The following is a 21319-nucleotide window of genomic DNA, read 5'->3' on the forward strand; positions in this document are numbered from 1 at the left end:
GGAGGTTCGCTGGGTTTTGCTGTGCAAAAGGCCAATATCAGCGGCCTGGCTGATTTTTTAATCAAAGATTTCTGGGAGACAGAGTTTAGGTGCAAGGAGACAAACAGATACTCCATGACAGAAACATCAAATTGCAAAGAAAACCAGGATCTAATTGAGCTTAAAGATTATAATGATGATGTGGAAGAGCTGAGATACACCAGTAACATCTACAAAGCCATCTATGCTGTGGCCCATTCTCTGCATAGCATCTTAAAGTGCTCCAAAAGCCAGGGGTGTGACAAGACTGTAAACATTACTCACTGGCAGGTAAAAATTATTGATTACTAAACTGTTTATTTCTGAGTTCTTTAAATTAATGTGTTGACATATTGTCTTACTGCTTTTTAGGTGTTGGAGTCTTTGAAGCAGGTGAATTTCACCATTAAGAATGGGGACCAGGTGTGGTTTGACAGCACTGGAGCAGCAGTGGCTCGGTATGAGGTTGTGAACTGGCAGCATGGATCAGATGGCTCAGTCCAGTTTAAACCTGTCGGCTACTATGATGCCTCCCTACCTACTGGACAGAAGTTTGTCCTCAAGACTGAAGCCATAATGTGGCCTAATGGACAGACAGAGGCAAGTATCATAATTGACAGTAACACCTACATTTGTGTAATACAAGGCTTTGCCATGTAGTTTGACGATGTTTCACCTTGATTGCTGGTTTAAAATTTTCATTTTCTTTGTTTTAAAGTTGCCTGTGTCAGTGTGCAGTGAGAGCTGTCGTCCAGGAACTTATAAAGTCCTTCAGAAAGGAAAGCCAGTCTGCTGCTATGACTGTACACCGTGTGCAGAAGGAGAAATCAGCAACAGGACAGGTATATGTACCACAGACCTGATATATGGAAATTTGCACACATTGTTTGCTTGCCACACTCTGTGTATCATGCTAAAGTTTGCAGTGGTACAGTCTTTTATTTATGGTTTTAGGATGTAACTAAATTACAATAATAGTGACAACATTTCTATTACAGATTCTAATGACTGCAAAAAGTGTCCTGACGAGTATTGGTCCAATCAAAACAGAGATGCATGTGTACTGAAAAATGTCGAGTTCCTCTACTTCACTGAGGCAATGGGTATAATATTTGTATTTTTCACTTTGTTTGGTGTGCTCCTTACTTTAATTGTGGCCACTATATTCTTTATCAATAAGGACACTCCTTTGGTGAAGGCCAACAACTCTGAACTGAGCTTCCTGCTGCTCTTCTCCTTGACTTTGTGTTTCCTGTGTTCTCTGACCTTTATAGGTCAGCCCTCTGAGTGGTCCTGCATGCTGCGACACACAGCATTCGGGATCACCTTTGTCCTCTGTATCTCTTGTGTTCTTGGGAAAACAATAGTGGTGTTAATGGCCTTTAATGCGACACTCCCAGACAGTAATGTGATGAAATGGTTGGGTCCCACACAGCAGAGGCTCAGTGTTGTGGCTTTTACCCTCGTACAAGTTTTAATTTGCATTCTTTGGCTGAGAATCAGCCCTCCCTATCCCTTTAAAAATATGAAACACTATAAAGAGAAGATTATACTTGAGTGCAACGTTGGTTCAGATGTAGGGTTCTGGGCTGTGTTAGGATACATAGGACTTCTAGCTGTCCTTTGTTTTGTACTTGCTTTTTTGGCACGAAAGTTACCTGATAATTTCAATGAAGCTAAATTTATCACCTTCAGCATGCTGATGTTTTGTGCAGTCTGGATCACCTTTATCCCAGCATATTTTAGCTCTCCTGGGAAGTTCACTGTAGCTGTGGAGATATTTGCTATGTTAGCCTCCAGTTATGGGCTACTTATCTGTATATTTGCACCAAAATGTTTTATTATTGTACACAAACCTGAACTGAACACAAAGAAATATCTGATGGGGAAAACACAATCTGATTAAATCTAGACATTAGTTTAAAGGAAATGACCGTATAAAGGTTTCTTTTTTATTTCATGGCTTCTGGCTTGACTGGAGTTTTGGTATAACGCGAGCAATACTATTCATTTAAACAAAAATACTGTTAACTTTACTTTTTTCTGAATCAAGACAACAGCTACAATGCAAGTCAATTCAACATTTTTGACTGGCAGTTTCATTTTAGACATTCATTCATGATTTCTGTGGAGTTTGCATGTTCTCTTTGTGTCCGCGAGGGTTCTCTCCGGGTGCTCTGGCTTCCTCCCACCATCCAAAGACATGGATGCTAGGTTAATTGGTGTCTCCAAAATTGTCCTTAGGTGGATCTGGATGTGAGTGTGACTGGTTGTCTGTCTATGTGTGGCCCTGTGATGGACTGGCGACCTGTCCAGGGTGTACCCCGCCTTTCGCCCGATGTAAGCTGGGATTGGCTCCAGCCCCCCGCGACCCTGTATGCAGGATAAGCGGTTGACAATGGATGGATGGATGGATTCATGATTTATTGAATCCTGCCTATCTGGTGATACAGCTTAATCTAAAATACTTTAAAAATGTGTTTCAGTAAGTATCTTTTACAATAAATTTGGTTGGTAATCAAACTGAGATGCACAGTATTAATCTTGTGTATTATTATTCTTATGTATGTCACATAAATAATCTCATGTATATCACATAAATAAATAAAAAACATTTAAAATGCTTTGCATGACTACTTGTCACTTCATTTTAATTAGCACAATTGGGGCTGGCACAGTGAGACTCATAACTAATGAAATAACCTTGCATCAGTGGTCTGTGCATTAAACCTGTGATCTCTTCAGGGTTTCATTCCATTATAGTAAGGCTAGAATTAAGGTCTGTAATGTTCAGTAAACACCAGATTTGGTTGAATGAAAAATTTAGACATTGTTTTTTGTTTGTTTGTTTGTTTTTACTTTTTAGTCATCACTAGGAAAGTATGTAGGGGAGAGCAGGGTGAGAGCCTGTGGGGAAGTTGAGCCACCCCTTGTTTCTCGGCAACCATAGACAAAATTGGTTTTAATGGTTAATTGGTAATATGACTACACATTTTTGAATAGTTAATCATTTTACTCACCCTGTGATGGAGAGAGGCCCATTGAATAGGGGATAATCACATTTAAGATAAAAAAAAAACTGTTTTTTACCTTTCAAAGTAATTTTTTTATGTTCAAGGAGTCGTGATTCTTGTGTCTGAACAATTTCAGACAGGTTTGAAAAAATCTTATGCATGTGTTAGTGTTTTAGGAAGTTACAATATGAGGCTATACTGTTAGCATGACATTACTCTTAAACTGCTGGATGACACAATTTTGTTAAAATGGCAGGGATGGGGTAATTTGAGCCAAAAGACCTGGGGGAAGTTGAGCCAGCTATCTTACTGTAATTTTACATTGCATTTTTATGCATCACGGAAATGATGTGACATTATGCATTTTAGACCAGAAACCATCATGTCATGAGGCGACAGTGCTAACCACTGCACCACTGTGCTGCCAGGATGCATGGTATTAATCTTTATTTTATTTCACAAAACAAAATAATAAATAAAAGCATTTAAAATGCTATGCATGACTACCTGTCATTTAATATTAATTAGCACAATTAGGGCTTGTGGAGTGAGACTGACTAATGGAAAAATTAATAAAGCTCCACTGAAGCAGGATTGGGAGCTAAAGGCCTTGCTCAAGGCCACATCAGTGGTCTGTACATTGAACAACCTACATATGATATTTACCCAATTTTAATTTAGTTATGACACTATTACTTAGAAACAAAAATTGCAAACAAAAATAATCACAGGCTTTTGAGGGCCCTCTCCCCATTGGGACCTGGGAAGATAGTCCCTATTTTCCCCCAAACAAGACCGCACCTGGAGCTGTGCTTTGAGATGCAACACAATCTCACTCCCAACTCGTCACACATGGATGCTTGGTTAAGACACCTTGGCGTCGCTTCTTATGCCCTGGGTACCCCTTTTGCACCATTTTTGGACATGTAGGGCTCTGTGGTCAAGTTAGCAATAATAAATATGCAACATACGGTTAGACTTTCAAAATAAAAGTAGCGGTTAACGTTGTGCAACGCCCGTGGTTAACATTGTGAAACATAGCAGTTTGTTTAGGTTTAGGCAACAAAACTACTTGGTTGGGTTTCGGAAAACATCACAATTTAGGTTAAAAACTTACGTAACTGAAAACAATCAATGTTGACTTTTTGTTTCACATAGGAAACATACACCAGTCTCATGGCATGGGTGAAAGTCCGGTTTCTGGGCCACCCCTCCACCTCCTTACTCAGATTTTGCTGCTTTTAGCATTCGTTAATGACACTACTGGGCTTCCCCAAGTTCGTTGAACTATGAGGGGCTTCCGCAAGTGATCTTGGCACAACCTTCACACCGCTGAATACTGGCATTTAACATATAGATATTATTCTTCAGAGTACTGGGCTGGCATGTTACGTTACGTTTTTTTTGCATTGCACTTTTAAAACAACTATACATAACATTTATTTATATTAAATAAACACACATATGCCCACAACCACACTCCCAACCCACACACACACATAGCTGAACACGGACAACGGGAGTTAAGGGATTTAGTTGTTAGTTTACACTGAAACTGTTACAGAACTGTGAAACTGACTGTGAAAGAAAAACAATAGTTGACTTATTTATATTTTTAAGTTAAATAACGTTTCATGCTTGACTTAAATCCCGTGACTTAACATTAGTTACTTCATGTGACTTACGTAGTGTACTTATCTTAACCCAAACCAGGATCTTTTCCTAAACCTAAGGAAGTAGTTTTGTTGCTTAAACCTAACCAAGTATTTTTGGTGCCTAAAACTAACCACAGTACATTAAATGTCACGTGACTTACGTTAAGTACTTAAGGTACAGTATGAATGTCGCTAGACTTTTACATGCCAATGCTCATACATGTTGTTTTGGGGAATGGTCATATATCTCCTTGGGGACTGTCTTTGCTTTATTATTATTATTATTATTATTATTATTATTAATACTATTATTATATTACACATTACATTGCTAGTGTACAGTAGAGTTGTGGTCACAGCATTTGCTTTTTACTTGCTTTTATTTTATATAATTTTTTTATGTGCAAATATATCTTGGTAATTCTGAGCTTTTTGTTTTGGGGGATAAAGCCTGGCTGTTCTAATAATTAGAGCAATGCAGACGGCCTCTGTGCTGGGGGTATTGCGCAATACCAGCAAGAATGCATCGTCTCAAACCGTCAGCAGCGTTTTGTGTGCTCTTGACATTGCAAGTTCATTCTTCCAAGAACGACTAGCAAGAACATTCTCCCCAAGAACACAAGTCCATTCTTTGCATTCTTGGTTTTGAGAAACACCCATAGTGTCCTCAAAGTTGATATGTTAGAAGGTGGAAATGGGCAAGCATATGGAGTTGAGAGACTTTGACAAGGGCCAAATTTTGATGGCTAGACGACTGGGTCAGAGCATCTCCAAAACAGTCTGCATGGTCTGGGTCATGGTCGGCCAAGGCTCACTGATGCATGTGTGGAGTGAAGGCTGACCCATGGAATCTGATCCAACCGACGAGCTACTGTAAGTCAAATTGATGCTAGTTGTGATAGAAAGGTGTCATAACACACTGCATACACAGTGGAGTTCATACGAGTCAGGGCTGTTTTGGCGGCAAAAAGGAGACCTACATTATGACATCAGTATTTGATGTTATTATTGGGAATGAGAACAGGTTGTAATATACTGCAATTAAACAGCTCATACAAATTATTCTAAAGCTACGCTCTTCATCTCCACTGAACTCTGTCAAAAACTTTCTTCACATGAAGATCAACTGCAGTGTCAGGACACCACAGTCTATTGTACTTATGTAGCAAGAAGATGACATGTAATGTTTTTATTTGCATAACTCATGCTTGCATGTCTGTACTTTCCATCAAGTCATGTTTTTATTCTATATATTGTCAAACAAACATGACTCAGAATGTCTAATTACGTTTTAAGTTCTATAGTTACTCTTGTAACTATACTTTTTTATGTTTCAAGTATAAAACCAATGCCAGTTGATACATTTTGGATCACATATTTGTCTGAATAACAATTATTTTATACAGGTTCCATCCAGGTAATTTCCTGATTATTGGTTTAATTTCCAGCCTTTTTCAATTTTCCATTTCCACTTTTAGGAACATATTTTCTGCAAATAAAATCTCCAGCTTCTATACAACATTCTTAATATCCTTATTTTGCAACTAAATTATGTTTAAATACTATGTGGCCCCCGTCATTGTCCTACAATTTTGTTTGCAACTTACAGTAATAATGACATAATCATCTTAAAAACAGAAGAACAGCCAGTGGTCTGACATCATCAAACTGTGATTTGTTAACACGACCTCAGTCATCATCATCTACACAAGTATAAAGCTCTGCCCATGAAAGGAGATAAATGTTTTGGACAGTGATAGAATAACACATATCACAGTGTAGGTTTGTGTCTGGATGTATGAGGCCGATTGTACCACATGTGTGACTGTGTCTATGTAATGTTACTGTTTGTGCTTTTTATTGGAGCCTTTGGAGCAGAGGAGGACTCTGCACTCTGTGAGATGCTGGGGAGCCCAAAGTTTCCTCTGTTATCTCTGGAAGGAGATATCACTATTGGAGGGACTTTCTCTATCCATAGCCAACTCTCAAAGCCCCTGCTCTCCTTCACAGATACTCCAGAACCTCTCATTTGCTCCAGGTACTGTTTGTTGTCTCCTTTCTCATTTGTTGGATTCTGAACTGAGGGAAAGTCACATAAAGTCTGAAAACTGTTAGTGAAAACTGTTTTTACTCTTTTCAGGATAAATTTAAGAGAATTTCATCTTGCCCAAACAATGATTTTTGCCATTAGGGAGATCAACAAAAGCAGCTCTCTGCTGCCTAATATATCACTTGGTTATAAGGTATTTGACAGCTGTGGTTCAACACTGCCTTCAACACGTGCAGTGATGGGTTTAATCAATGGACAGGAAAGGACTTTGGGAAAAAACTGCCAGTCATCTGTTCATGCCATCATCGGAGCCTCTGAGTCCTCCTCAACCATTGTGATGCTACAAATTACAGGGATTTTCCAAATACCAGTGGTAAATTTTTTAAATATTTATATTCCATTTTTGACTGATTTCACCATGTTAGTATAAAGTGATTGTCAACGAAGACCGAATTCTAGTAGCATTATGTTTCATTTTAGGGATGTGCTATTAACATTGACAGGGTGAGCACATATGCAGCAGATTGAGTCAAAAGTCAGATGTTTTGTCACTTAATACTTAATACCTCTCAAATGTTATAAATGGCTTTTCATTTCCCTCCTTTTCTTTTCTATTAGATCAGCCACTTTGCCACTTGTGCTTGTCTGAGTAACAGAAAGGAATATCCCTCCTTCTTTAGAACCATCCCTAGCGACTACTATCAGAGCAGAGCCTTGGCAAAACTTGTAAAGCACTTTGGCTGGACATGGGTTGGGGCAGTTAGAAGTGCCAATGATTATGGTAACAACGGCATGGCAACATTCATCACAGCTGCAAACCAGGAGGGAGTCTGTATTGAGTACTCAGAGGCCATCTCAAGGACTGACCCCACAGAGCAAGTTGCTAGGGTGGTCAGAGTGATCCAAAGTGGTAGTGCAAGGGTTTTAGTTGCCTTCCTTGCCCAGGGTGAGATGGACATTCTGCTTGAGGAAGTTTTCAACCAGAACTTGACTGGGCTGCAGTGGGTGGGCAGTGAGTCCTGGATTACAGCAGTTCATTTGGCCTCTAAAAAGTACTCTGGAATCTTGACAGGGTCTTTGGGCTTCACCATCAAAAAGGCAAAGATCTCAGGCCTGAAAGAGTTTCTCTTGCAGGTTAATCCAAGTCAGGATCCTCAGAATAATCTGCTGAGAGAGTTCTGGGAAGCCACATTTGACTGCAGTTTCCAATCCAGTCTGCATGGTCAGACCCAGTGCTCTGGCTCTGAGAGACTACAGGACATCAACAATCCTTTCACAGATGTGTCAGAGCTAAGGATATCTAACAATGTGTATAAAGCTGTGTATGCTGTGGCTCATGCAATGCATAATATGTTAAAATGTGGACAAAGCGATGAAACGGTGAATAAGTCATGTGTCTGGAAAGATATTTTAGAGCCTAAACAGGTAAGCGGTCACCTTCATGAATTATGTAAATAATTTGAATCACAATCAATTCTTAAGTTATAATCAACTGTTCTCTACTGGTAGGTTGTGACATATCTCCAAGATGTGAATTTCACTCTTCAGTCAGGAGAGAGAGTGTATTTTGATAGAAATGGAGATCCCACAGCGACTTATGAGCTGGTGAACTGGCAGAGAAACAAAGCAGGAGATCCTGTGTTTGTGACTGTCGGGAGCTATGATGCTTCACTACCAGATGGAAAGCAGTTTGCCATGAACGGAATAAACATAATATGGGTGAACGGCTCCCCAAAGGTATCAAATGTGTTATGTATGGAATACTCATTGTGGAGGTTGATATTCCTTGAGCCATATAGGCCCATTACGTGTATGTGTGTGTGTGTGTGTGTGTGTGTGTATACACTGTTTTGCAGAATGGCATGCTAAGTGTAGATTGTATATGTAAGATCAAGATATAAAACTACAGTGTCTAAATATGACCCTAATGCTGATTATAATATACCAAACAGGAGCCGCAGTCTGTCTGCAGTGAGAGTTGTCTCCCAGGTTTCCGGCAGGCCGTGATTAAAGGTAAACCCATCTGCTGTTTCTCCTGCATCGCCTGTGGTGCTGGAGAGATCAGCAACTCCAGCAGTGAGTAGAAGCTTTCCTTACTGTAATTTCTCACATAATATTTGTACAAAATCAGTGTTTTCAAGTATCTCACCTATGCGTCTATAAATACAGCTATAGCTGTATTTATAGACGCATAGGTGAGATACTGGTATAGCTATAATACAGCTGGTGCTTATTACATCATGTACTCTCCCTCATAACTTGCAGCTTACAGCATGAGTACATTTGAATGTTTCACGTTTCCCATTCAGGTTCTGCAGAGTGTTTACGGTGCCCACTGGAGTACTGGTCAAATGAAGATCACAGCCAGTGTGTTCCAAAGGTGACAGAGTTCCTATCTTATGGAGAAACCATGGGGGCCCTTATCACTGCTTTTTCATTGTTTGGAGCAAGCTTAACACTGATGGTGTCATGTGTCTTCTTTCGGTTTCGTCACACACCTCTCGTCAAAGCCAGTAACTCTGAGCTGAGTTTCCTTCTGCTCTTCTCCTTGACCCTGTGTTTCCTGTGTTCTCTGACCTTCATAGGCCAACCCACTAAGTGGTCCTGCATGCTGCGGCACACAACTTTTGGCATCACCTTTGCGTTGTGCATGTCTTGTATCTTAGCTAAAACCATAGCAGTGGTGATTGCCTTTAAGGCTAAAATGCCAGCAAACAAAGTTCCTCAGTGCTCAGCTCCGCTTCAGAGAACAAGTGTTCTCAGCTGTACTTTACTGCAAGTGATAGTTTGTGTGCTGTGGTTAAATCGTGCTCCGCCACACCCCTACAAAAATACAGCTCATGCCACTGAAAGGATTATTCTAGAGTGTGATTTAGGTTCACCAATAGGATTCTGGGCTGTGTTGGGGTATATAGGACTCCTGGCTGTGCTATGTTTCATCCTTGCTTTTCTGGCTCGAAAGCTGCCTGACAATTTTAATGAAGCTAAATTTATCACATTCAGCATGTTAATATTCTGTGCTGTCTGGGTCACCTTTATCCCAGCATATGTCAGCTCTCCTGGGAGGTTTACTGTAGCTGTAGAAATATTTGCTATTCTGGCCTCTAGCTTTGGGTTGCTTTTCTGTATATTTGCTCCAAAATGTTATATTTTACTATTGAAACCGGATAGAAATACTAAAAAGCATATGATGGGGAGAAACCAACAATAGAATGCAGTATAGTAACACAAACATTTTAATATTAATGTATTAAAGGCTATGAACTTTCAGGCTATGAGCAGAGAAAGGTCCAATAAATGCCTTTTTTCTGCCTCGTTTGAACATTAAGCAATAAGCAGATTACTTGCTTGTTCACATGCAGTTCTTCACTTCTTTGGAAACAATGCACCTACTTATTGCACTGAGGGACCAAGCATATGTGCAGTTTTGCAAAGATTGTTGAATGCAATAAAAGATTTCAGTGCATTACCATTCCTGAAACTGAATTCTAAATCGAATGTTCTCAGCTCTAATCAATCAAATACCTGAAAAAGTAAATGTAAGAACACATTACATTAGATTTATAATACAGTGCATTTGAAAGGGAAACAGATACACGTATTACAACATAAATACCTGTTTGAGATATGGTTTAATGCTGGCTATTTTCTGCAGAATGATTTCCCTGTGACACAATTGTCAATAAAAATTTAAAGGAATAAAGTTCAGCTCCTTGTTGAATGTAAATGTCTATCCCTCAGCTTTGCTTTTTTATCATTTAGCTTAACATTCTAAACTGAAATAAAATATGCAAGAACACAATAACAGCTCAGGTATCCCCAAAGACATGCTTAGGTTTCTGAAATTATTAATGTTAGGAATTGGTTATGCAAAACCTATGTAGGAGGCCCTTTGATAGGCCCATCCATATGTCATTCACACCACAAGCACTGTCATTAGTGGACAGAAACACAATATTTACATAGGGTGCAACCAAGCCCATGTGGCTTTGTGATAGTTCAGAGAAAAACTCTATAAAATGCTCAGAGATGAAGGTTTTTTATCTTTTTGCCTTGGGTGTTAATATTGAGAAGAGCAACTATGTTGCAGATAGCAAATCTTCTACTTCTTACCCTTCTGGCTGTCAAAGGAGGGGAGGCTATGTGTCAAACATATGGGACAAAAGAACTGTCTCAGTTTTCTAAGGAGGGAGATATCAACATTGGAGGCATTTTCTCCTTCCATCAGAACCCAGTCAGTGTCAATGCAAGTCTCCAAGTGAATCCAGGAACAATCCTTTGTGATGGGTAAGAGAGGAATTAAAAATTAATGTATATCTTATTAGAAAATGTGTTGTATAGTCATGTTTTACGTGTAAATCACTGTGTATCGATATGTAGGTTTCACATGTTTTACTTGTGACAAACTATACAATTCTGGTCTCCTTTTTTCAGACTGGACCCAGGAGAGCTTCAGTACGCGTACACTATGATGTTTGCCATACAGGAGATCAACAACAGCTCAGAGCTTCTTCCAGGAGTAACACTGGGTTATAGGATCTTTGACTCCTGCCCCAGTATCCCTCTGTCCATCAGGGAATCGCTGAACCTGATGAATAGGTATGACAGCAGGGAAGACAGCTGTAGCAAACTCTCCAATGTGCTTGCTGTTGTAGGGGATACCACGTCAACCTCTACAATAGGTATTGCACGCACCATGGGACCCTTCCATATACCTGTGGTGAGTGTTGGCATGTATGCTCTCTGCACACAAGTGAATTTTTGTTGTTGAATGAGACGTAATATAATATCAGAAAATGCTTTATTGCATGTATGATTCAAATTAGGCATTGAAGACCTCCAAAATGAGCTTCTCTGTTTTAACTGTGTTTCAGATCAGTCATTCAGCCACATGTGCATGTCTTAGCAACAGAAGAGACTATCCCTCTTTCTTCAGAACCATACCTAGTGACATTTACCAGAGCAAAGCCCTAGCAAAGCTTGTAAAATATTTTGGCTGGACATGGGTAGGGGCTATCAGAACTAATAGTGACTATGGGAATGGTGGCATGGCCACTTTCCTAGAAGCAGCAGAAAGGGAAGGTGTGTGTGTTGAGTACTCATTGGCTATTTACAGAACTGATCCCAGGACGTGGTTCTTAGAGGTGGTGGAAATTATAAAGAAATCCACCTCTAAGGTAATAGTGGCATTTGCTGATGGCACAGACCTTGACATACTTATTAAGGAGCTCCATGCTCAGAACGTGACAGGCCTGCAGTGGGTGGGCAGTGAGGGCTGGATCACTTATCGCTATATTGCCTCTCCAGTGAACTATGCTGTGGTCCAGGGTGCTGTGGGCTTTGCAGCAATAAATGCTCATATCCCCGGACTGCAGGACTTCCTGGCTAACAGCAAGCCCTCCACCACTCCGGGAGACCAGGGACTGGTGGAGTTATGGGAGACGGTGTTCAGATGCACACTGACTCCCCAAGCAGAGACTCAAGCTCAGGGTTCAGTCGCAGCCTGCACTGGGAAGGAGTCTCTGTGGGACATGAACACACGCTTCACAGATGTTGCAGATGCCAGTCTGCTGAATAATGTTTACAAGGCCACATATGCTGTCGCTCATGCATTGCATATGTTGTTTACTTGCAAAGATGGAGAGGGGCCTTTTGAGAACAATACTTGTGCTGATAAGCAGAATTTACAACCATGGAAGGTGACCAAAAAGCACAAAAGTACTGTATATGATAATGATTGCTTGATTATGTACTTAAATAATTGCATCACTGTTTCCCTGCAGGTGCTGCATTACCTAACGCAGGTCAATTTCACCACTAAGATTGGTGAGAAAGTGTTCTTTGATGAGTTTGGTGACTGTGTGGCACATTATGCATTGGTAAACTGGCAGATGGATGACACAGGTTATGTACTCTTTGAGACCATTGGTTACTATGATTCCTCCCAGCCTGAGGGTCTGCAGTTTATAATGAAAGATGGTGTGAGAGCCATTTGGGCAGGCGAGAATCTTGAGGTAAGTAAATGTAGACACCCTGTCCTTATGAATCTTTTAAATCTTATTTTGGACTTAACATTATGTTTTAAATAATCAACCATTCTTTAACACTAGTAGTTAATTCATAAATTGCTGAGCTCATTACCACATTGACATGGTTGTGGGTCTGGAAGTTGTTATGGATGTTTTGAAATGCTGTCTCTGTGATGCAGGTGCCAAGGTCTGTTTGCAGTGAGAGCTGTTCGCCAGGGACCCGTCAGGCTTTTGTCAAAGGCAAGCCTATCTGCTGTTTCGATTGCATCACTTGTGCAGATGGGGAGTTCAGCAACAGTACAAGTGAGACAGCAGGATTTCTAGCCTTTACTCTAGCACTCATTGTGTTTCTGTTGGGAAAAATCACTGCCAGCACTTTACTGATCTATCTGAAGATGTGTGTGCTGTACAGCCTAAACATATTTATGCTTTCAGATGCAGTGAAATGTGACAAATGCCCTCCCGAGTACAAGTCCAATGAAGAGAGGAATAACTGTGACTCGAAAGCTATTGAGTTCCTCACCTTCAGGGAATTGATGGGTATACTGTTGGTCACCTTTTCTATTTTCGGTGCATGCCTGGCAATGACTATAGCCATGATATTTTTCCATTACAGACAGACTGCTATTGTCAGGATGAACAACTCTGAGCTGAGCTTTCTGCTGCTCTTCTCCTTGACTCTGTGTTTCCTGTGTCCTCTGACCTTCATAGGTCGGCCCTCTGAGTGGTCCTGCATGCTGCGACACACAGCATTTGGCATCACCTTTGTCCTCTGTATTTCTTGTGTACTTGGGAAAACAATAGTTGTATTAATGGCCTTCAGGGCTACACTTCCAGGTAGTAATGTGATGAAATGGTTTGGTCCTACACAGCAGAAGATCAGTGTTCTGGCTTTCACTCTCATACAGGTTTTAATTTGCATACTTTGGCTGACAATCAACCCTCCCTTTCCCTACAAAAATATGAAACACTATAAAGAGAAGATTATACTCGAGTGTGCTTTCGGATCACATGTAGGGTTCTGGGCTGTTTTAGGATACATAGGGCTCTTAGCTGTGTTATCTTTTGTACTTGCTTTTCTGGCTCGAAAGCTGCCTGATAATTTCAATGAAGCTAAATTTATCACTTTCAGCATGCTGATATTCTGTGCAGTCTGGATCACCTTTATCCCAGCGTATGTCAGCTCTCCTGGGAAGTTCACTGTAGCTGTGGAGATATTTGCTATTCTGGCCTCTAGTTATGGAATGCTTTTTTGTATTTTTTTGCCCAAGTGCTACATACTTTTATTAAAGCCTGAGAACAATACAAAGAAACATTTGATGGGTAAAGTGACATTGAGAGCCCTCTGAGTTATTTATTTAATTACAACAAAAGATTTATTTGCATAATTTTTCTATTTATCTAATTAGTTTATACATAAATACATTTAAATATATAATTTCTGAGAAAATATGAAATTGTCGTCATACTGTAGCTATACAACATTTTTAATGAAAAAGGGCTGTTTCTCTAGCTTAATTTAAAGCAATTTATAGCTCTGCACAAAACAAAAGGCATCAACAACTCCGACTTAAAAATGAGAAAAAACAAAACCTGTAATGAGGGAGTTATGTTTTCTCATTTTACATGCTAGGAAAATATTTTTTCAACCTTGAGTTTATATTGTTACTGTCTATGACTATATCTTCACTGTCTAAGTGTCCCCAAGGTCAAGAATGATTCAATTGAATAATCTAAAAGAATTCATTTTTATACAATATGTACTAACAAAATAGTAATAAAATTTAAATATTACATGAAATGTACACCCTTTTTTGTGTTATTTTTCACAGCCATGAAAAAAATATTAATTCTCTCTCCATAGTGGTTTCACACATACTTTAGTAAACTATATAACAAAACAAAGATGTTGTCCAGTACACATTACAGAGACATAATTAGTCACCATAATCAAATCCCTCTGGTGGTTAAGATTGGTAAAAATGAAATTATATTTGTGAAAGATAATTGTAAAGAAATGTAATTCTTCCAGCTGGCCATAGCAAAAGGGGTTTTGAAAGAATTGCAGTGTGGTGTATAATACCCAGTGACTACTACCGGAGCAGAGCCATGGCACAGTTGGCCAAACACTTTGGTTGGACTTGGGTTAGATCTGTTAGAACAAATAATGATTATGGGAATAATGGCATGGCCACATTCACTGAAGCCGCCCAGCAGCTGGGCATCTGTCTAGAAGAGCCTACTCTGTATCTTTAACAGATCCTCCAGACAAAATACAAAAGATAGGCATGATTTTCACTAGTTTTATTTTAAACCTCATGATTGTATTCAGTTGATTAAGCAGTTGTTTTGTTAAGAATGTGTTCTGAAAGACGGTTTGGTGTGTATAATATATATTTAGAACTGCAGTGGATAACGTAGAGCTGAGCACCATCTCTTCAGCAGCGCTAGGAGAAAAGCAGGTCCTAATGGGTGCCAGACCCAAGGCCACAGCTTTTACCAGTACCCCCCACAGGGTGATCTCTCTGTTCCAACCTTCATGGGCCGAAGTGGTGCGCGGCGGCAGGAGCTGCCCGGAGCTTGCAATATCAAAACCTCACCTAGAGCTGTCAAACTGCTACGCCACTCCGTCTACAGCTGTAGATGTAGCGGGGAAATCCTGCCGGCCTAGTCTAGCAAAACCACTTGATGTAAACTTTTAACTGTGAATAGTCATGTTCTCTTTAAAATACAAAATGCCTTTATTTTGATTATTTATGCGCCTTTCAACATACACAATTACATTGATTATATTGATTGATGCCTCTATAATGTTTGATGCTTATTTATGATTATTTGATATTATGATATTTATGCCTGATTGCTCCACTGTTTTATTGTTGCTTTTGTTATTATTATTATTGTTGTTGTTTTGTTTTTGTTTTTGTAAAGCACTTTGTGACTTGCTCTGTGAAAGGTGCTATATTAAATAAATTTTACTTACTTACTTTCTTACTCTGAGGTGGAATCAGGTTAAGGAAGTTAGCCAACTCAGGACAGACAGGATCGGGACATGCAGGTAGCGGGCTTGCCAGCTTAGAACAGGCAGGATCAGGACAGGTAGCAGGTTAACCGGTTCAGGACAGGAGGACTGCAGGCTCACAACCTAAAGCCTACCTTAAGCCTAATTTAATTCTTCAGCCAAGGCTTCAAGGACACTTCTCACATGCCATGGAGAGGGCTGTGTGTGCTATGTATTCATCATTCTGGGCCTTCATCTTTGATGCACACTAGTGAGGGGATGATAACACTGGTGAAACTAATCAAGTTGGGGCAGACAATCAAAACTGGTGGTATACACACAAAGGCAGAGTACAAAAGACCAATCCCCAGATCGGTGGATTTGACCAAAGGTGACTGGACCTTTGCTGTTTGAGCACACAGACTGTTGAAAATGCACCCATATAAAATGCGCCCAATCTTCAACAACTCCAAATGAATTATAATATTGCTCTGTGTCTGCTTGATGTGTAAATGAGTTAACACATGGAACTGCTTATACTACGCTATTGCTATTTCAACTATATAAGCTGATAAATAAAATAACAACAACAAAAAAGATCAGTTGCATTTTTAACAAGACTGTACGGTTGTGGGGCAGTTCAGTGAGCCTAATTAGTCGAATTTTCTCAACTGTACATCACCTTCATTTTGCATTATATTTAAATGTTTAAATTTCATTTGTAAATTCATGTATACATTGCACCTACATAATGTTAAAATGTGAATATAATAAGGGAAAACTTTTGCACAGCACAATTTGGTTCTCATCTGATAACATATACATTAAGATATTTAAATGAGACTAAGGCCCAAAACTCTTTTATGTTTTGGCACCTCCCTCCCTTTGCTCCACTACGTCGACAGAGGTAAAACATCCCTGTTCTATTATTATTTTTCATGCAGCTCAAAAACTTTATAAACGGCAGTACATTAATACTGAGGTACGTGTCATGCCACTCAGTGGTTTACCTCTTAGATAACATGACGTCCACACAGAGGTGGCCAGGGAAGGGTTGGGTACTCTTACAGCTGTTGTTTGTGGTGTCTGTCTCTCAGGCTGAGGAGCGAGTGTGCGTACTGATAGGAGATCCTGAGAACCCCCAGCTGTCTAAGGATGGGGATGTTATGGTGGGGGGAATCTTCTCTTTCCACAGAAGCTGGAAAGATAGACAGGATACCTACATGCAGAAACCACTGCCACTGCAATGCACAAGGTAAATCTACCATGTATTTAGATTTAAAGAGGATATAGATACAAAACAGGTACAAAAATAACAACTGAATATTAAAATAAAAATATATTCAGTGTCTCCAAAAGTGTATTGTTACTATCAAATGCTTTCTTTTATATGTTATTGTTTCTATTTCAAAGACAGATTATTTGCCATTCTAAGTTCTTATAACTGTTCGCATCAAGTTTGAATTTCAGAGGGTTCCAGTATGGCCAGGCTATGCTTTTTGCCATTGAGGAGATTAATAACAGCACAGACCTACTGCCTGGCATATCTTTGGGTTATAAGATCTACGATGGCTGTACCTCAATTGCCAAAAGTGTGAGGGTTGCACTGGCCTTGGCTAATGGTAACGAAGTGGTGTCTGCATCCTCTGAGGCACCATGTACCAGACCTACTCAAGTGCAGGCCATTATGGGAGAGACCTCTTCACCTCCTTGCATGGCTATAGCTACTGTCATTGGACCCTTTCATATTCCGCAGGTAGATTGGCAAAAATGTAATTATATTTGTGAAAAATAATTATTGTTCTGTAATTCAAGTGGCTTGTCATAGCAAAAGTGGTTGTAAAAGAATTGTAGTGCACTGTGTAAATGTTAAGAATTTTACACTTTGATCTTGGAATATCATTTCCCATTGTTTCTTTTAGATCAGCCACTTTGCTACTTGTGCTTGTCTCAGCGATAAAACCAAGTACCCATCCTTCCTCAGAACAATACCCAGTGACTACTACCAGAGCAGAGCCCTGGCACAGTTGGTCAAGCACTTTGGTTGGACTTGGGTTGGAGCTATTAGAACAAATGATGACTACGGAAATATTGGCATGGCAACATTCACAGAAACTGCCCAGCAGCTGGGCATCTGTCTAGAGTACTCTGTAGCTTTCTTTAGAACAGATCCACCACACAAAATACAAAAGATAGTTGACATTATCAAGTCTTCCACTTCCAAAGTGATTGTTGCTTTCCTTTCCCACATCGATATGGATGTGCTAATACAGGTATTATCTCACCACAACTTGACTGGGTACCAGTGGGTAGGCACTGAGGCATGGATCTTTGATTCCCTAACTGCAGCCATGGATAGGCATCACATTCTGGATGGTGCCATAGGCCTGTCCATTCCCAGAGCACATGTCAGTGGCATGAGAGAGTTCATGTTGGATGTGAAGCCGCTCAATTCATCTAGTAATTACATTTTTACAGAGTTTTGGGAGGCATTATTTAGCTGCAAGTTCGGGCAGTCAAAGTCATCAGCAGGCAATCAGAAGGAATGTACTGGACATGAAGATCTGACTGGAGTGCAAAACAGCTTCACTGATATGTCATTCATGCCTATCTTTAACAACATCTATAAAGGCGTGTATGCTGTGGCCCACGCACTTCATAGTATTCTCAACTGTAATAAAACATGTAACAACACAGTGCAGCTAGATCCATTGATGGTGAGTTTAATACGAAAGACCTTCTGAATTATTGTTTTTACATTAAGTCACATTAACAAAGAAAATTGCTAACATTTTGAAAAATTAATTGCTGCTCTCTGTCTATCATGCTGTTGAGACTATAAAACTTGTTTGTCAGATAATGATCTACATATCTTCTTAGATTTTACAGCACTTAAGAAAGATTAATTTTAAAACAAAGGAAGGAGATGAAGTTTACTTTAATGAGAATGGAGACCCAGCAGCAAAGTATGAAATTATAAACTGGCAGCCAACAGAAAATGGCATTGTGGACTTTGTCACAGTTGGTCTTCATGATGCATCTTTACCTGAAGGCAAACAGCTGAATCTGCAAAATAATTCTTTCATTTGGGCACAGAACTCAAAACAGGTAAGCTACCATGTGATTACTGCAAATGTTAATGACAATAAATTTAGATTTTTAGAATTGTCTAAGGTATTAATTGTTGTTACTGTATCATAAGGTTTGGTCTTGGTGCATCAAAACCAATATTATATTGATTGCAAAGATAAACATTTGGTTTGTTCCTGCAGGTGCCTTTGTCAGTTTGCAGTGAGAAATGTCCCCCAGGAACTCGTAAGGTTCTCCAGAAAGGAAAGCCTGTTTGCTGTTATGACTGTTTAAGATGTGCAGAGGGAGAAATAAGCAACATTACAGGTGTAGTAATATTCAATGCAAGACAAAAAAAACATGGATGATACAGTAATTATGTAGTCTTTAAAGGAAACCAAAACTTAATATAATTGCAGCACAAATCAATACATCAAATATCCTTAACAAATACTGATGCTTATATCAATACATTTGTATAATATCTTGTAATGTAAATCAAGGTTAAAGCCTATGTGATAAACTGTATCTAAGTCAGTGGTATTTAAGATTTCTCCAATTTCATTGTTATCTGTGTTATTTTCAGCCTCTTCATTCTCAGACTTCATATCTTCATATCTTTGGGAGGAAAAGGAAGGGAGTGGGTCATGTATTGTGTGTGTGTGTGTGTGTGTGTGTGAGAGAGAGAGAGAGAGAGAGAGAGAGAGAGAGAGAGAGAGAGAGAGAATCTGCCTTGTTGGCACAGAAAAGATGCAACATAGAGACAAGAAAAGACAAATGTACTGAGCAAGTCTAACACCTGCTTCAATATTATTTTCCAGATTCTATCACATGTGTGCAATGCCACCCTGAGTTCTGGTCCAATGAGAAAAGAGATGCCTGTGTAAAGAAGGAGGCAGAGTTTCTATCATATGAAGAGATTATGGGAGCACTGCTAACTTCAGCCTCCTTATTTGGAACATGCATGACTGCTGTTGTGGCAATTATTTTCTGCAGATACAGGCAGACTCCTATTGTCAGGGCCAACAACTCTGAGCTGAGCTTCCTGCTGCTCTTCTCCTTGACCCTGTGTTTCCTGTGTTCTCTGACCTTCATCGGTCGGCCCTCTGAGTGGTCCTGCATGCTGCGACACACAGTATTCGGCATCACCTTTGTCCTCTGTATCTCTTGTGTTCTGGGGAAAACAATAGTGGTGTTAATGGCCTTCAGGGCCACACTTCCAGGAAGTAATGTGATGAAATGGTTTGGGCCTGCACAGCAGAAACTCAGTGTTCTGGGTTTCACTCTCATACAAGTCATTATATGCATCCTCTGGTTAACAATTTCTCCTCCTTTTCCATTTAAGAATTTTAAGGGGTTTAAGGACAAAATCATCTTAGAGTGTGCTCTGGGCTCAGCTATAGGCTTTTGGGCTGTACTTGGTTACATAGGACTTCTGGCCATTTTATGTTTTATTCTTGCTTTTCTGGCTCGAAAACTGCCGAATAATTTCAATGAAGCCAAATTTATCACCTTTAGCATGCTGATATTCTGTGCAGTATGGATCACTTTTATCCCAGCGTATGTCAGCTCTCCTGGGAAGTTCAGTGTTGCTGTGGAGATATTTTCTATTCTGGCTTCCAGTTTTGGACTGCTCATTTGTATTTTTACTCCAAAATGTTATATTATCTTACTGAAACCAGAGAAGAATACAAAACAGAATATGATGGGGAAGGGGACACCAAAGTCATTCTGACAACTTAAAATAATAATAAGAATTGTATGTATATAGACATTATTTATGTTCATTAACATAAATGTTTATTGTTTAATTCTATCTTTCACCACCACGTCTTTGTTACCATATTTTGGGGTAGCAATATAGCTCCCATGGTGCAAAGACACATTGTTCACAGCTGGATGCTCCTCCACCTCACGGTGACAGGCCAACAGCACTTGGAAAGGTTAGGACTGCTCCCTGCAGTGATACACACTTCCTTCTGGGACAAATGGAGGACAGTTTTTTTTCAACACTGTAGACTTGTTGTGAGTAGCAGTCCAGCCAGCCAAATGTAAAGCCTGGGAGTGTTGTTGTCTTCAAGGATGATCAAGTTCAGAGGAAGGAGTGGCCTCTCTGACTTTTAACTCATGTGTTCCTAGCAAGGACGGCAAAGTGCACACACTGGAGATACGAGTGGCTAGGGTGAAGGGCTTAAATACTTCCTCAGAGTTAGATTGTTCTCCTCATTCTGTCACAGATGTAGAACTGCAATTAATTGCAAATTAAGTATCTTTATCCAAGTCGAGTAGTCCTTGATTTTAAAGGATAATTTTGGTGTTTTTAAAGCTGGGCCCTATTTTCACGTAAATTGGAATCGGAATCTGTGCAGTAGATGGCTTCAGGCCACCTAGTGGTTCCATTAAGTGTCACTGGAAATAACCTTTGACTTCCTGACAAAGCTTTACACACGCAAGAGACACAAGCCATGTTTACTGATGTTTTT

The 21319-nt window shown here is 39.8% G+C and overlaps 4 protein-coding genes across 4 annotated transcripts in view; all 4 read left to right on the forward strand.

The window, feature by feature from the left end:
* Positions 1-1924, forward strand: part of LOC123986124 (extracellular calcium-sensing receptor-like) — a 2062-nt gene extending 138 nt beyond the window's left edge. Inside the window, exons 2-5 of the mRNA XM_046074218.1 lie at positions 5-309; positions 391-618; positions 737-860; positions 1017-1924. Coding sequence (XP_045930174.1) covers positions 5-309; positions 391-618; positions 737-860; positions 1017-1924 — 1565 coding nt within the window. The remainder of the gene's footprint in view (positions 1-4; positions 310-390; positions 619-736; positions 861-1016) is intronic.
* A 4580-nt stretch (positions 1925-6504) lies between these two features.
* On the forward strand, positions 6505-9948 carry LOC123985838 (extracellular calcium-sensing receptor-like). Its single transcript, XM_046073749.1, has 6 exons — positions 6505-6725; positions 6828-7110; positions 7356-8162; positions 8247-8474; positions 8690-8813; positions 9047-9948. Exons 1-6 carry the CDS (start codon positions 6505-6507, stop codon positions 9946-9948), a joined length of 2565 nt encoding a protein of 854 aa, XP_045929705.1.
* Positions 9949-10818: 870 nt separating this feature from the next.
* On the forward strand, positions 10819-14115 carry LOC123985923 (extracellular calcium-sensing receptor-like). Its single transcript, XM_046073916.1, has 6 exons — positions 10819-11024; positions 11172-11457; positions 11612-12436; positions 12521-12751; positions 12946-13069; positions 13202-14115. Exons 1-6 carry the CDS (start codon positions 10819-10821, stop codon positions 14113-14115), a joined length of 2586 nt encoding a protein of 861 aa, XP_045929872.1.
* Positions 14116-16831: 2716 nt separating this feature from the next.
* Positions 16832-20571, forward strand: LOC123985806 (extracellular calcium-sensing receptor-like). The gene is made up of 6 exons (XM_046073701.1): positions 16832-17022; positions 17226-17523; positions 17690-18484; positions 18648-18875; positions 19040-19163; positions 19658-20571. Exons 1-6 carry the CDS (start codon positions 16934-16936, stop codon positions 20569-20571), a joined length of 2448 nt encoding a protein of 815 aa, XP_045929657.1. The 5' UTR covers positions 16832-16933.
* Positions 20572-21319: the final 748 nt, after the last annotated feature.

Source organism: Micropterus dolomieu, linkage group LG17 (assembly GCF_021292245.1).
Source record: "Micropterus dolomieu isolate WLL.071019.BEF.003 ecotype Adirondacks linkage group LG17, ASM2129224v1, whole genome shotgun sequence".
Lineage (NCBI taxonomy): Eukaryota > Metazoa > Chordata > Actinopteri > Centrarchiformes > Centrarchidae > Micropterus > Micropterus dolomieu.

What these genes read in the sequence shown, in the direction of transcription:
- LOC123985923 (XM_046073916.1), top strand. Translation starts at nt 10,819, where the DNA reads ATGTTGCAGATAGCAAATCTTCTACTTCTTACCCTTCTGGCTGTCAAA. An exon ending in GACCCTTCCATATACCTGTG is followed by an intron (nt 11,458 to 11,611) that starts GTGAGTGTTGGC and finishes ACTGTGTTTCAG; the next exon opens with ATCAGTCATTCAGCCACATG. An exon ending in AGAATTTACAACCATGGAAG is followed by an intron (nt 12,437 to 12,520) that starts GTGACCAAAAAG and finishes GTTTCCCTGCAG; the next exon opens with GTGCTGCATTACCTAACGCA.
- LOC123985806 (XM_046073701.1), top strand. Translation starts at nt 16,934, where the DNA reads ATGGTGGGGGGAATCTTCTCTTTCCACAGAAGCTGGAAAGATAGACAG. An exon ending in TGCAGCTAGATCCATTGATG is followed by an intron (nt 18,485 to 18,647) that starts GTGAGTTTAATA and finishes ATATCTTCTTAG; the next exon opens with ATTTTACAGCACTTAAGAAA. An exon ending in AGAAATAAGCAACATTACAG is followed by an intron (nt 19,164 to 19,657) that starts GTGTAGTAATAT and finishes ATTATTTTCCAG; the next exon opens with ATTCTATCACATGTGTGCAA.
- LOC123985838 (XM_046073749.1), top strand. Translation starts at nt 6,505, where the DNA reads ATGTGTGACTGTGTCTATGTAATGTTACTGTTTGTGCTTTTTATTGGA. An exon ending in ATATTTTAGAGCCTAAACAG is followed by an intron (nt 8,163 to 8,246) that starts GTAAGCGGTCAC and finishes CTCTACTGGTAG; the next exon opens with GTTGTGACATATCTCCAAGA. An exon ending in AGAGATCAGCAACTCCAGCA is followed by an intron (nt 8,814 to 9,046) that starts GTGAGTAGAAGC and finishes TTTCCCATTCAG; the next exon opens with GTTCTGCAGAGTGTTTACGG.